This window comes from Pavona decussata, unplaced genomic scaffold, assembly GCF_977016875.1.
Source record: "Pavona decussata unplaced genomic scaffold, jaPavDecu1.1 SCAFFOLD_193, whole genome shotgun sequence".
In the NCBI taxonomy this organism is placed as follows: Eukaryota; Metazoa; Cnidaria; class Anthozoa; order Scleractinia; family Agariciidae; genus Pavona; species Pavona decussata.
In genome coordinates, this window is record NW_028145602.1 from 873,731 (window position 1) to 890,265 (window position 16,535).

At 40.5% G+C, this 16,535-nt stretch overlaps 1 protein-coding gene and 1 non-coding gene across 2 annotated transcripts; one reads left to right on the top strand and one right to left on the bottom strand.

The window, feature by feature from the left end:
* Window positions 1-1,913: 1,913 nt before the first annotated feature.
* LOC146461913 (long-chain fatty acid transport protein 4-like) lies at window positions 1,914-15,073 on the bottom strand. The gene is made up of 7 exons (XM_085086241.1): window positions 14,850-15,073; window positions 14,196-14,581; window positions 9,711-9,869; window positions 6,917-6,986; window positions 6,413-6,611; window positions 4,885-5,257; window positions 1,914-3,283 (listed from the first exon to the last, which is right to left on the bottom strand). The coding sequence occupies exons 1-7, from the start codon at window positions 15,065-15,067 to the stop codon at window positions 2,706-2,708; spliced, it is 1,983 nt and encodes a 660-aa protein (XP_084942367.1). The 5' UTR covers window positions 15,068-15,073; the 3' UTR covers window positions 1,914-2,705.
* Window positions 2,138-2,210, top strand: Trnav-gac (transfer RNA valine (anticodon GAC)). Its single transcript has one exon. It is a non-coding gene; the product is annotated as a tRNA-Val (tRNA).
* Window positions 15,074-16,535: the final 1,462 nt, after the last annotated feature.

Consider the following 16,535-nt stretch of genomic DNA (forward strand, 5'->3'; position numbering starts at 1 on the left):
GGTCGCTTACGGGAGGTCCGAAAACAAAAGAAAATTGAAATTGTCATCTCTAAAAGTGGTCGCGGTCGCCTACGAGAGGTGGTCGCTTACGAGAGGTTCCAACTATAAGGGCCCTGACTGCCCCTTGGTATCCGAGGATGGGGGCATTGGTGAGAGCACTCGCCTCTTACCAATGTGGACTGTGTTTGGTCGCCGGAGTCGCGCCATATGTGGGTTCAGTACTGGGAGAAAAAAGCTCTCGGACCCTGTCTCAAAACCAACATTTCCAAATTCCAATTCAATGTAGAGAGCGTCCCCCAACTAGTGCTCTGTGTTAAATATAGTGACACTAAAATAAAGTGACTTATTTATTCTTTATTTTATTTGGTTACATTTCCAAGCAGGGCAAAGTCTAGCCTGCAGGTGGTCTCCCACGCGTGAACCGTTATTAGGGTCGTCACGCAATGCTTCTCTCCTCACCATTTGCAGTGAAAAGAAGCGTTAATTGCATAACGACTCTAATAACGGCTGCAGCTGCGTAGGAGACTATTCTTAATGCTAAAATACTCACAAAATCAGCCGTGCGCAATTTTGTACCTGTTCAAAACACCCCCTGTTGATAGTCCATTACTGGATGGCTCCTGTGTTTGCTTATTTAAGGACGGTGCCTACTTTTGTTACTGCGCATACGTTCTGCACATCTCGAGATACTCGATTTTCCTATGGGTGGTGCCTACTAATACAGGAATATTTTTGCGCGGTTTAAAACTATGTGGAGAAAGCAGAACTTAGCAAGTGCTTTCGGTATCCACAAAGAAAATAGGGGGTAACCATGCATTTTTCAGAGATGTTAAATAAAGCTTCAATTTTGAAAGAAAAAAAAAAACGAACGCCATACATTGCTTTTGTATTTTACTGCTTTTTAATTGCATAATTGTTACTTATTTACCTCTTAAAAATGAGTGGTTACTCCCAATTTTCTTTTTGGATTCCAAGAGCCCTTGCCAAGATCTACTTTTCCCGCACAGTAATAAACGGCGCAAAAAAACTTCAGTATTAGTAGGCGTCGTCCTTAAGTAAATTGTGACCTTCTTTGGGAAAACGTACACTAACGATATTCTGTTAAACGGTCTAGGCCGTTAGCTATCCGTTAGTCATCCGTTAGATAAATTAATGAAAACCGTTAGAGGCGTTAGTCAATCCGTTAACATCTAATCCGTAACCGTTAGAGCGTTAGTTGAATCCGTTAGAGCTTTAGATGTATCCGTTAGAACGTTAGATGTATCCGTGAGAACGTTAGTTCTATCCGTTAGAGGCGTTTTGCAGTCCGTTAGTCTGTTAGTTAGTCGTGTCCGTGATTATTATTCTGGTTCTTTTCGCCTCTTTACCCGGTAGAATATTACTTACCCTCCCTCCTCCCCTTCGGCAACTTTCCGCCTTGCCTTCCTCATTGTCTTGCGGCCGGATAGTAAAGTACCTCTTCCAGCCCTCTATTTTCATTGGTCCCCTAGTACTGTAGCTCCCATTGTTTTCTGCGGGGGATCCATTGTTCCCAACCAATGACCTATTGTTTCGTTCTCCAATCACAGACCTAGTCTGGATAGCTACTGTCTCTTGCGACCTCGTGCCTAGACTAAATTTTGCCTCCCATATCTTAATATTCCACTATTAAAGACAGCGAGGATGGTTTACGAACCTGTGTGAAGCCTTCTCCTATTTCCTACGCAGGACGCAGGCTTGACAAACTGGTTTAACCAGGGCGCAGAGAAGAATAAACTGCGCCCTGGTTTAACCCGCAAGGCTCTATCACGTTTTGCCTCTTAAACCATTCCCGCGGAAAACGCAAAAGGAAAAATTTTAGCGAGCGAAGAAAAAAGAGGAAACAAAAACGGTGCTAAAATTAGGAAAGAAAAAGAAGCAAAGCCGATACAACGTAGAATTGAATTGTACAATATTTCAGCTGGCCCATACCAGCCTTCTTCAGGTACAGTGGAAAATGCAAAACAGTGACATGTGCACGTCATATATATGATAGTACGCACGTGATATATACGATAACTTACACGCGTGACATATATGATAGTACGCACGTGATAAACATGAATAATTGTTCCTTCAAGGGTATATTATGAATCCAGAACATGACCAGCTCCCAGTTGGCTTGATAGCTCAGTTGGTAGTGCACTGCACCGACATCGCAGAGGTCATGGGTTCAAACCCCGTTCAAGCCTGAAATGTTTTCAGGTTTTTTCTGCAACAGTTTGGTTGCGTAAATAACTGCGAAAATCCTTTCTCTATATGCACTGCATCCGCAGTGCGTATATCATGTTTCATATATAGGCACATATAACAGTCAGGGCCCGGTTGTTCGAAAGCCGATTAACGCTTATCCACGATTAAAAGTTAATCGAGGTTTTCATCTCACTCGTTAAGAATGGGTTTGAAGGCTAACGTCAAGCTAAAGGTAAAGAAAAGTGTAAGGCAATACCGAAGGACAAAAATCTTTTGGGAGAATCTTTATTGATTTATAATTAAACTCGAATCAAAGTCCACGTTAAACCAGGATTAGCTTAATCGACCTTCGAACAACTGGACCCAGATTGCTATTTTTCTGCTCTTTCCTACATGCACGACACCTACTCCTTCTAATGCGGGGCGGATTTGAGAATTCCAGATCGTCGGGAATAATTGTAGGTGAGTTTAATACGCAAAACTATTGCCTCTTGCTACATTCGGATTTTACCGGAGTTAATTTTAGCATATTTGTCTTCATCCAGCACAAGATACTTCCCTACTTTGGCATCATAATAAAACAGTTTATCTTGTACAGCTCCTACGTTAAATCCCTCTTCTCGCAACGTGTTCTTCTGAAGTTTGAATGTTCCTGTAACAGTTACACTGTCAACAATTCTCAGGAAAATAGGACGAGCATAACGTGGCAGTTGCTCTTTTAATCCTTGGATGAGTGCGCTCAAATCTATGCCTGCGTTGTCAGGATCAACAATAGCAGCCATCCCTGCCCTTCCTTCAGTACCTGGAACTCTGACACCATAAACGACGACATCACGCAGACCCAGTAGCTTACTCATCATTGCCTCGACTTCAGCTGTGGACACATTCTCTCCTTGCCAGCGGAATGTGTCCCCAATGCGGTCAACAAAATAAACATAGCCATACTCATCTGTGACAAGAAGGTCACCAGTGAGGAAATAAGAGTCTCCTTGCTTGAAAATGTTATGGCCAATTTTCTTCGATGTTTCCCTTGAATTCACATATCCGGAAAATTTGTAGTTAAATGAGTTCGCTGAAATGAAAAATAGGCAATGGCATTTCTTTTATTGCCGATAAAATCATAATGTTCATACCTAATCAGTGTGTAAGACTTGCTACGCTTTTAAATCAAAATGTACAGACAGCGATTCGCAATCTAAATTTGACTCAGGGCTCCTAGGGTCCTCATATTAACATACCTCTGAGATCTGAATGGCAAACAAGGGTGCAAAATGTCCAATGCATTGCCTGGAGAAAAGTTTATCTTCAGTCTTGAATTGAGTTGAGTTGAGCTGAGCTGTATTTCTAGCGCATCTTTTTTTGCGTAAACATAATATTGTTGTAAATGCTAGCACTCGCAAATGAATAAATTGAAACGCTAAATAATAATAGGAAGCTTAAGCAACGACGACGACAACGGCAAAGAAAACGCCACCTGAAAATATATCTTTATTTTATTCGTTCTACTTCGCAATTATTTCAACTTGCTCAACTTTTACAAAACTGGCGAACTATCCAGGAGCCAAATTGGTAAGAGTGGCGTACAAGTTAAGAAAGAAAGTGAAAAATTCACCGTCATGCGTTCACGTTCTCCACAAAACCTTAAATGTGGTCATTTCACGTTGTTGTGTTTTGCAGAGGACGGCAAAGAAATGTACCAAAATGTAAAACGCACGTGCAAAGCGATTGTTTTTGCTCATTAAACCTGTTGTTTTGCGGCGTTGTCGTTGCCGTCGTCCATACTAGGTTGATTGCACGTTACGTCACGGCGGCCATGTTGGTGGTTAGGAACAATAAGAATTTTCTCCTCTGGCCCCAGTTGTTCAAAGGCCGGATAACTTTATCCGCTGGATAAGGCACTATTCAGGGTCTTAAATATACTTCACATTAAACGTTGTCCAAGGTTTTCGTACACTCCCAAACTTAACTGTGGTTAGAGTGTGCATATTCGCCTGTACAAGAGGAAATACTGAAATCTTTGCACAGATTGAAACTGACGGATAGTGACTTATCCACAGGATAAAGTTATCCGGCCTTTGAACAACTGGCCCCTGGGAGTTAACTTCCATTTTAATGCAAACCTAGTTGAGCAAATTTTCTTTTGTTTTGGCACCAACATGGCGGCAATGCAATCCGGCAACCTATACCATAAAAGCTCTTTTAAGCGCCCCGTTTGGAGATCAGTCATTTTTTAAATAATCCCCGTCTCTATCAAACCCTAGCCTCTCCTTTCCTTGTTAGAAAACACAATACTTAAAAATCTAAGCATACCAATCGCCAAAACAGCAGTCAGTTAGTCTACAGGATAACTAGGTCTTCAACCAACATGCAGAAGGATTAAATTTTGTTATGGTAAGGGTGGCACTGCATTTGTGAGACAACCTGTGTAAACTCCCATGTTTCAGTTAGCTGCACGGCAAAATAATTAAATTTCATTAACTTTTTTCAAAACTCGTGACTCTAAATGAGCCTCCCCCTCCATTAAGCTCCCCTCTCTAATAAGCTTGCAAACCATTCAACCAAGCGACTTTAAGACCAATTTGCTAGTCAATCTTAAAACATAGCTACAGTTCCACGTACTTTAATTTACAGGCTAAATGTATGTTGTCAGATTGTGAACTAGCTGGTGCGTACCTTTCATTATCTTTCCAACTGCAAGACCAGGTTCTCCGGGCTGTGCAAGGATGGCCAGACCATCGTCGCCTCTCAGTAAATCACCAGTCACAGGATCCACTTTGATGAACTTTGATGGAAATAATCCTGGTAAAATAACTGATACAAAACCACAGGCACCTGGTGTGCTGTCAATGTTGAAAAATGCTACATTTCCTTCGGTTGAGCCATAATATTCTCCAATTTTGCTGATACCAAAACGAGACTGAAACTCGCGCCATATTTGAGGCCTCAATCCATTGCCAATTGCAATACGCACCGAATGTTGCTTCTCAGACGGATGACGAGGTTGGGCCAAAAGATAGCGGCAAAGCTCCCCGATGTACTGAACGACCTGAAAAACGAAGGACAGGAAAAGTTCTGATTAAAAAATAGAACTGATGCAGTGACTAACAAATTTTGCAACAGTATGGTCATCAAGGAGACTAATATAACATTTTGCTTCCATCCGAGCACCTAAGTAGAAAGCCTGAAAACGTCCTGTTCTCGTCACATGTATCACGCATAATTTTCAATATTGAATAGATACATTCGCATATATTAAGTTTCCTTTGCAGAAAATTTTGTGTCAGAGGCTTATTTTATTTTATTTTTTTATAGTAAGTAGTTAATTTATTGAACAAACTGAACATGTTATAACAAGTTACTAATATTAAGTTATTGTGCACGTAGAAAAAGTGTTACAACATAGAACATAGATATCAGATAATGATCCTGTCTTGCCATACCAACATGTGTATAAAGCTAGTGGAAGGGTAACGTAGTCATGTCAGGAGGCTTATGTTTTACATAAGCTTATGTAAACCGTAGCTTAAAGTTTTCTTAAGAAACCCTAGCATGGGTTATCCGTTCAACTTTTTGGAAACCTTGAGTGATCTTTGGCAATCATTGGAAAACCTGGGACGCTTTTCATTATGCCAAATGTTTTGGTTCGAAATTTTGGAGACTGCAAATGCACGTATAATTTATAGGTGTAGAGTTAAGACATTTAATTTGTTTTTGGTTACAAACCCACGTATTTTCTTATTAATAAATGTAAAAAAAAAGTTTGGCAGCAAATATTCCAACGTAAGAAGAAAAAATTGCAGGTTGCCAGCACATTTTGGCAGGGCTACGTCCTACAGTGAAACTTTTATGTATTGTGCCAGATTAAATGACGGAAGTCATTTTAGATTTTAGCACCCTAAGGGGTACCAAACCACAAATTTTAACCCCTAAAAGGTACGACGATCACCCCCCATCCATTTTATATGGGAGTCTTCCCCCCCCCCCCCCCAAGGAATATATACAATGATGACAAGAAATCCTTTAGGAGAGATTTTTGGAGTTAGCAAACATTTACAGGAATGTCTTCCCAAATTTACTTAAAAAGAGAAATCTAACAGCTATTTTCTTATTCTTATTCTGGAATATGGTCAATCGCATGCAACCTATTAAGTGAAATAAGAAATAACTAAAAGTCTAGTAACAAAGACCTTGAGTATATTACCGTTGCCTTGCTTTCAACGCAGTCATCCCAAAATTTGCTGGCAGAGAATTTTTTTCTTAACACCACCGTCATGCCCCTGAGCAGGCAAGATCCAACGCTTACGCTGCCTCCAGCACCGTGATATAATGGCAATGTACAGTAAATGATGTCCTCTGGAGTGATGGAAAAAATAGTAGAAACTGTGCCCAATCCAAAGAACCTTCAGGGTTTAACAAAATAGTATGACTGGCTGGTTATTGAATGGATCATAAATGGTATTATGCGACTATAGAACTTTTCACAGTTTCTAGCATGCCACCTGGTTCTGGCAGGACACATTCAAGTAATTTATTACAAACAGCCAACATTGCAGTAAATGCATGGGAAATTGGCCGACTTTATAAAAGATATGTTATCATGCGTCAGTTTTGCCATCTTGCAAAGCCATTTGCTACACCTACAACATCATTAACCTAGAACCATATCATTATAAATTTGAAAATAATGTGCAAAATGTAGTCTTACTTTTCATGGGTAATAATAGCGGGCTTGGGATATCCAGTTGTTCCTGATGTGTACATATACAACAACACATCTACAAGAAAAGTTATCATGTCAGAAGTCCACTTGCCAGGGCTGAGGAGGGGGGAAGAGATGAATAACTGACCCAGACCCTTTAAGGTTGGTGCCTACTAATACCGAAGTATTTTTGCACGGTTTAATTATGACTGTGCGGGAAAGCAGATCTTAGCAAGGGCTATGGAAATACAAAAAGAAAATTGGAGGTAACCACGCATTTTTTAGAGATAATTAAGCAACAATTATTCTAAAAAGCAGTAAAATACAAAGCAATGTATGGCGTTTTTTTTTTTTTCCAAATTGAAGCTTTATTATCTCTGAAAAATGCATGGTTGCCCCCAGATTTTTTCTGGATACCAAGAGCACTTGCTAAGTTCTGCTTTCCCTGAGTAGTTTTAAACCACGCAAAAATATTCCTGTATTAGTAGGCGCCACCCATAGGAAACCCGAGTATCATGAGATGTGCAAAACGTATGTGCACCCTACTTTTGCTATTGTGCATAATTATATGTTCTGCAGATCTCGAGATGATGCCTACTAATTTAACTTTAGGTATCGTCGTAAAACAGATCCAAAGGAAAAACAAACGCAATAACATTCAAAACGATTTAATCGAAATTCAACTCGTGTTATTTACAACATACTCGAAAGCCGTAAAACCACAACTGAACTTGAGACGCATACAAAACGATATAAAAGATACAAAACCACGAGGTACACGTCAATCAAATTAATAATCAAATGTCATTCATCGATGTACTGTTCGGATGTACGGTCCAACAAAACAAATAATGTAACAAAAGATTTACGACAGGTATTTTTGCATAGTCTATGACTATGTGGAAAAAGAAGATCTTAGCAAGGCTGTTGAAATTCAGGAAAAAAAAGTTGGGGTAATCATACATTTTTCAGAGATTAAATGAAGCTTCTATTTGAAAAAAAATTCCATACTTAGTTAATATGTATTATTATTGTTGATTAATTATCTCTGAAAAATGCATGCTAATTACCACCAATTTTCTTTTTGGATTCCAACAGCCATTGTTGAGATCTGCTTTTCCCACATAGACTTAAACTGTGCAAAAATACCTTTGAATGAATCTATTCATTCAAAGGTATTTTTGGGCACTGTCCTCATTAAATAAAAATTTGGTTATAATTCCTCTTTTCATATCCTTAACATGTAATTTTTTTTAGATGAAGGGGTCATAAATTATTATTTTGGGTGTTTTCCATAAAACATTGGATCAGACATACTTATCCTGTGTGATCAGAGACAAACGGGTATTATTAACTTACATTTAAATTAAAAAAGAAACTTTAACCTAATTTCTGATGGTGTTGTTCCAGAAAATATCCATACCTCCCCAATAGAAGGTTTTTTGGTTTGAGCCCTACCCCCCCCCCCCCCTTTTAGAAATTCCAGTTTAGCTCCATACTTACCTTTAAAAATTTTAGTTTTTGATACCCCCACCCCCTCAGAATTTCCAATGACCTTCCATAGAGTGGGTATGGATATTTTCTGGAACTGCTCAATTGACATTGAAACCTGCATTTTCCGCCAAAGACAATTACCTAGTGTGGGAGTAAGGCCCGGGGGGGGGGGGTACTCCCTTATATTGGCTATATAGGTATGTGCGGCGCCAAAGGGTATGGTTTTTCAGCCGCTTTGGTCATAAATAGGGTATCAAATTTAGCCATTTTGCCGCCATTTTGGTAATAAATAGGGTATCAATTTTTGCACTCTAGTCTTGAATTTGTTTTTTTTTTTTTTGAAGAAGCTACTTCGTCATTAATTATGATGTTTACAGCAACTGTGTACGTGCCGCAACGGCTTGTCATTCACTCCGGTCACACGCTGGACTCCAGGGGTTTTTGAACTGAAGTTGACCAGACAGTATCAGGTCATAATTAGGGTATCAAAGTTTTGGTCAGGTCATAAATAGGGTAAGGGAAAATAGCAGATTTTGGTTATAGGGTAAGGGTTTTGGGAAGCGGGCCGCACACTCCTATCCATTTTTTGGGGAGTACCCCCCCCCCCCCCCCCCGGGAGTAAGGAATGCAAGATTTTTTTATAAACATAATTTTGGGGCCTTTAAATAAACTAGGTAATATTGATCACAGTAGGCAGCTACTAACCCTTTTCCATTAAGCTTGATTCCTTTTTACCAGTAGTATAAATACCGTATTTACTCGAATAAGCGCCGCGGCGCTTATTTAATTTTTCGTGTCTCCTGTGCGGCGCTTATTCGAGGGCGGCGCTTATTTGAGGGCGGCGCTTATTAAAAGGCTCATACCACAAAGCCAAAACATTTTGATTGTACAAGCAAACGCTGACAATCTCCTTACTGCAACAGTTACAGGGAAGAGAAAGAGGGAGGTTGGGCTTCTCTTACCGGCAAAGTTTACAGCCTTCACGCAAGAACTGAAGAACGCGAACATTTTGAAGAGAGAACTAAATGAAAGAGCATCAAGATATACTCACTTCGAACTGAAAACATCACTATTGATGAAAATAAATTCCCATTGTTGGCTTAGAACCGCATTGCAGCGATTACAGTGTATTTTTATCATCTTATGGAAATACTCAAATAATCGCCGCACCGGTGCTGCGGCGCTTATTCGAGGGCGGCGCTTATTAACCATTCCGCTCCATGTGCGGCGCTTAATCGAGGGCGACGCTTGTTTGGGGGCGGCGCTTATTCGAGTAAATACGGTAGCTATAATTATTGAACCTTACCGTAGATTGACTTTGTGTAATCAACAGCTGGTGGTTTTAAAGAACTTCTTTCCAGTTCTCTGATCAAGCTTGAAGCTGTTATGTTTGAGCAAAGATTGGTTCCAAAGTAATACAGCTGTATATTTCCTGTCATGTGACCATGAATGTCCTTCATGGCACCTGTATAGGACAGTAAATATAACTTGTTAACTTACATACAAAATTAATCTTTTACTGATGTTACCTCATTGTGTTGTTCCAGAAAACATCCATACCTTCCCCACAGAAGGGATTTTCTCCAGGACCCCCTACCCATCTGGAAATTTCAATCTAACTTCATACTTTCCTTTATTTCAGTCTTTGGTCTTTGGATTTTGGGAGTCAAGAGTTTTGCAAGGACTGGATATGATTTTACCTTTGTGAGTGAATAGCTCACTCAAAACACCCTCAAAATGGTATTTGAAGCCATCATTAATATACATGTATCACTGTTTGCAAAGCATGAATAGCGATTGATTAAAACTGAAATTTGACCTTGTGAAGAGGCCTTGGAGCATTAAATAAAGGGCTGTTTACATGGAGGGAGGAAGATCCTATAGTCCATGGGCCAGAAAGTGAAACCCTCCCCCCGTCTCGGGATTTTTGTAGACATGTATCATTTTAAACCTCTACCCAAAGGTATTCCAAAAATCGATGTTTGCACTTGATCGATTGATGGGTGTGGCCGTATGGCGCCATTCTTTATTTTAATCAAAGTGCCACAGGCTACCCAACCCGGAATTTTACAAACAATCTTCTTAAAAGGTACTATCCAAGGAATTAACACACAAAACTACCCATACTTACTTTTCTCCTCCCCCTCTGTTAGATGATACCTCAACTTTCACTTTTAAGCTTCAAAGTTGACTACTGCGCATGTCACAAAGTTCATTCAGCCTGTGCAAGGGGTATATGTGAAGAATTACTCAAGTTTCCTTGCTGTAAATAAAACAGAGCAGTGACGCACCTTTACTAGATTTTGTCGATTGCAACCTCTTCAGATTCTTGTGTTTGTGTGTACGTTTTTTGTGCATGTGTCCAGTGTTGTGTAACTGTGTGTATTTCTGAAATGTAAAACTACCAATTGTAATCTTGTTATTTCCAATAAAGATTTGCATTAAAAAAAAAAAAAAAAAAAAAACCTCTTCAGATTCACTGGAAACAATCAGTATGATTTCCTTGTCTCACTATTTAGTCACTGGCTGTGGTCCGAAACGTATCGACTCCTTACTGCTAGTCTTCATTAGGTAATGGGGTCGACTAGTTACGCGTCACCATCGTCAGCAGACCATTGTGGTAAGAGTAGTAAAAGTGATTAATGTTCGTCACCAAGTTTCTCCATGTAAATTTCAGAACAGATCCACGCTTTCAAATACAGCATCAGGCATCAGACTTCTGAGGAGCATCGAACAGATCAGCCCTTTGTTGTAGGTTGATCAGATGTTGTAGGAGTGACTGTATCATTTCTTGTATCTTCTGACACTTCCTGAATGATAATGCCGCGAGCAGTGTGTGTTGTGCCTGCGCCCGATGGCGTTTCCTCCCTCAAGTCGAAGTTGTCCCAGCACAGGTGTGTGACTACGTCATATTTGGGCTGATCGTGAATGGAATAACACCTTCTTGCTCATCAATAGCTTTGTACATAGCTGTTTCTAGCTGAAGAACCCGCGAGTAGGAAGCACAATGGCCAAATCGATTAATCAGCGTTACAATCCCAGCACTGCCAGTCAAGAGCCTCAAAGTCATTCCAAGAAGTAGGTGTTTTGGCATCGTCCACTGTCCATTGGTAACTGCTTTACAGATATCTTGGGCAAACGAAGATATCAGTCTTTGTCTACTTGCAGAACTATCATTCTTGACAGCAAGTAAACTGGACAGAAATTCTTGAAGGCATGGTGGTGGTAGTACGTATCACTCACAAGAAAATCTGCTGATGAAGGCCGTGGCATTTCTTCAGATTCGATGTGCGCATTTTGAATAGCTCTTCCTAAAAGTGAATACTGTCTCTTCAAGTCTCTTGGTTTCAGAAGCTGCCGCTTCAAATGCCACTGCGATTGCTTCCCCCGTTTTGATGTCTGATGAATACACAAACTCGCTTCCGTAATTTGGCTGCCAAAACTGGATTGAACTTCCAAACTGCATGCTTAACTAACTTTGACTTAAGATTATCTGGTTTATAATCAGGATAATAGCAGTCAGGACTGTTTTGTAAGATGTAAGCCAGGTACCGCTCACGAAGCATCGACTTCCTCTCCACATTACCTACTGATATGATTGATTGATTTGTTAACATGCTCAGTTAGCTTGTCAAAAGCAGCCTTATGGGCTGCCTTCACGGCTACCTGGGCCTCATTTGAATCCTACTCTTTGAGGACCTCTTTGCTGTTTACTGATTGAGTATAATTTTTACGGAACGAGGCATGGTAATGCGCTTCTTTGGCACTTAAGTCAATACCCTGTATCTCCAGCAGAATATCTCCATCTTGTTTTGTCTCTGCGGCTCTCTTTATTGCATCTTCCGTTGTTTTTGTGACACACTTGAATAGATGCTCCTCTTTTCCGGACTTCCGTAAACGGTTTTTATCGCAAAAAAGGCTCCTATCAGCTGGCATTAGGCCCAATGGTGTTGATGTTGACTGTCCTGATAATCTGTGCCTTTTGACAGCATCCGGTCCGGGCTCCGAATTGCTACTAGATGCCGGCTTTTTGCGTTTCACTGGTCGGAAACATTTGTGAAGCGTTGATAGCATGACCTACATGTACGGTATCCTTACCTGGTTGGCAAAAATTTGCCTAGAATATTTGAGCAGATATCGTCTAACCTGTCTTAACCGGCCATAGACTGTCTGAGATCAGAAGCCACTTTGATTTTTTGGAAGCTTCTTTCAGACATAACAGTAATGTCTGTCTCTTTCACCGCACGTGATGGAAGGCAATGAAATGCTACAACAAAACATTCATGCCACGTAAACAAACAATGAAGATCATTTTTTTTAAATTGTACATTAGAGGTTTTTTTTTAAATAAATAAAAAAATAAATAAATAAATAAAGTTTGTTTACCAGAGACCTAAAGCTTCGGATGTTTCATACAATTCTTTTGATTGTTATTTTATCTGTCAATAGATAAATTGGCACGATCAAGGATTTTAACTTAACAGACAGGGCGTAATGGAGAAGGAGGGAAAAGATGTAAAGGCTTTAAGGATGAAAGTTCTAAATCAACGAAAATAAAAAGTAAAAAGACTGTTTCCGCGAGGTGCTTCATTCATTTTGCAAATGTCAAAGACACAAACATTACTGTGATGTCTAAACAAAGCTTCCAATAAATCAAAGCGGCTTCTGATCTCAGACAGTCTAAATAGGTTTAAGCTGAATGAACTTTGTGTTATGTGCAATGGTCAACTTTAAAGCTTGAAAGTGAAAGTTTTATTTACAGCAAGGAAACATGAGTAATTCGTAAGCATCACTTCACATATACCCCTTGCACAGGCTGAATGAACTTTGTGACATGCGCAGTAGTCAACCTTTGAAGCTAAAAAATGAAAGTTGAGGTATCATCTAACAGAGCGGATGGAGAAGAGTATGTATGGGTAGTTTTGTGTGTTAATTCCATGGATAATAGCTTTTAAGAAGATTGTTTGTAAAATTCCGGGTTGGGTAGCCTGTGGCACTTTGATTAAAATAAAAAATGGCGCCATACGCCCACACCCACCAATCGATCAAGTGCAAACATTGATTTTTGGAATATCCTCGGGTAGAGGTCTAAAATGATACATGTCTGCAAAAATCCCGAGATAGGGGGAGGGTTTCACTTTCTGGCCCACGGACTACTAGCACAAGGAAGATCCTAGAAGGTGGATCAACTTTTTGTTTGGTTTACATGCAGAAATTTCAGTTGGAGTGGTAACCAAGTGGAGAAGGAAAAGAAGAAAAATTGTCGGCCTTTAGCAGCTGAACGCTCGGCTGCCGCCATTTTGTTCTTTTTTTGTTCCTAGTACTTATAAAGATCTTCTGAGTGAAGGTAGTTTACATGGAGCTAGGATCTTCCTATCTCTCAGCTAGGAAGAGGAAGATCCTATCTCTAGGAAGATCCTAGCACTAGGGCCAAGTACAACTTTTTGCATGTAAACTGAATACTGAAAACATATGGCGCTAGGATGATCCGCCTTCTAGGATCTCCCTCCCTCCATGTAAACAGCCCCTAAGGGTAGGGCATTTGAACAGCATTTGGCCCCAGGAGGTGAAAAATATTTGAAGACACCAATCTTGAAAACTAAAGTTCAAATGCAAGGGGGAGGGGGGGGGGGGCGGGGGTGTCACAAGTTTGTCCCAGATATAGTTCTTGAAAAGAGTTGGTTGTAACTGAAACATAGAAAGTTGTGTAAAGGGATAGATCCTGCCTTCTTTCCACCTCTGTTCTTAAAATAATTTGTGAGTGGAAGAGATAGTGCACACTAATGTTTACCTGAGAGGTCACTTCCAAATATTACAGTTCTTGCATCTGCCGCAGATACACAATGCCACAACGAATCAAGTCTAAGGTTGGTGTTGATAAGTGCAGTGATTACACCAAGTTTAGACAGACCCAGCCAAATACAAACAAACTCAGGACAGGATTCAAGAAAGAGCGCCACAACATCTCCCTTCTTGTAACCGTGTGAGTTGAAGTAATTTGCAATTCTGTTGGAGTAATCTTCAACATCTTGAAATGTCCATGTTTCCTGTTCAAAGATGAATGCAGCCTTTCGTGGATGTTTGGAGACCGTTTGCCGAAAAATATCTGCCACTACATCGTTGTTTTTTGCATGTTTTCGTTTTCGGATCATAATGGTAGAAAATCGGTAAATTAACCTGGAAAGAAAAGGATGGAAAGTTAAGGAAGGAATCAGTGGCAGTCCGAACCCATGAAATTTCTTTCTTTTTGTTATAAAAGCCAGCAACTCTTTGCTCGTTTCCCAAAAACAACATCGTATCTTCAGCGATCAGTCACCCTAACGACGCCCGTACTGCACTGGCTGCAGGTAGATTTTACTTTGTTAATTGTAAAGTTAAATTACATTGTTGTTGTTGATGTTGTTGAGATCACAAGCACAACATAAGCTACTATTTTATCACCTACCGTAAATCACGAAGCACTGTCCGAAAGAACACTCGAGGAAAAGACCTCCCTCTTGAAGCCAGAAAAACGACAAACAAAAGAACAGGGAACAGGACCCAAGGAAGCTGGGTGTAGTATACAAGAAATGAAATACCCGCCACCACTAGTGCCCAAGTGTACGCCATAATGTAACCCTCTGGGTGAAGGGTGGGGAGGTGTAAATGAGGGTCTACCTTCATATAGGTAACCACAGGGCACCTGGCAAGTAGGCTGATTGCCAAACCGCTGTTCGGGAAATGAGCTATAGCCGGACCCGGGGGAACGGCGGAAATCGAGCCTATTTGTATGGGATTTTATCGTGCGTTCGATAAAATCGTAAATTAATATATAAAAACAGGCATATATGACATTATGAAATTATGTCTCTGTGTTGTTTTCTGTTCCAATGATGTCTCTCTGTTGTTTCACGTCCAATCTCGTACCCAGAGTCTTCAGGCTTTTTGGTCAGCGGGGCAACGCCGGGAAGACTCTGGGGACATCGAAAAAATTCAATTTTTTTGATTGGCTGTTCCGTAACGGTTTCCATTGTTTTACCGCAGAAATCCTGCGGTAATAAAATTCGATGTCCCCGCTGACTAAAAAGCCTGAAGACTCTGGGTACGAGATTGTTTCACGTCCAAAAAGCATCACTCTCGTACCCAGATTCCTCAGGCTCTTGGCCGTAACGGCTTCTCCGTAACGGCTTGCACTAAGTTTAGCGCAAAAATCTACTCGATCAGTTCAGGGACTAACTTTGCAGTGAAAGCTTTCAGGTTTACGTTGTGGTCACATTCTTCTCATCCTTGAATTTGATAATTTCACGTTTAGTTGTGTAGAGAACGAAACAGAAAATTGTACCAAAAACGCTCGTACGGAGCTACTGTTTTGCTAATTTTAAAAAGCTTTTCGACCTCAGCTGGTCACAGGTCACCCACGTTGATGAGAGTGAAAATTGGTGATGCTCATCGATAACGCATTTTGAGTTTATTACGTGGAAGCTACGTGAATGCATAACATATGCCATGTAGTAAGGTTGTTACATGATCATTAATACACGTCTTATGGATCAGAGTAGTAAATTATAGTTTATGAAAGTGAATTTATGAAATAATAAAACACTTGTACTGCAGATGACAGGTCTTACGAATGAGACTTTTAGAGAAGACCCATCCCAGCTTTGTACGGAAAAAAAGCCTGAAACGGGATTCGAAAGAGATAAAAGACCCTCGAGAAAACCAGAAAAAAAAGAAGCTTGACTACAAGCATATCCCTTATTTTTCTTAGGGACAGTATATAGCTTTCCTCCGCGCGTGGCGTCTCCACGCGCGAGGCAATTTTTCGCGCGCGCTCGCGTGGTTCCCTCTCTTTACCATCCCTGAATAAAGGACAACTGGTGACAGGAGGGCTCCTGCTGGTGGTCAACTACGTTAGCGGAGCAGTGCTCTTAGCAACTGAAATATCAAGCTAACTGGGGACTTGTCATTTTGAGAGTTCTTCAGTTCAGCAGAAGCTGTTTACTTCCTTGCGAAGGTCTTGCACTTAAGCGCACATAACGAGAGAAATAAAGGACGGTGCCTACTTTTCTTACTGCGCATACTTTCTGCGCCTCTTGAGATACTCGGGTTTCTTATGGGTGGTGCCTACTAATACAGGGATATTTTGGCGCGA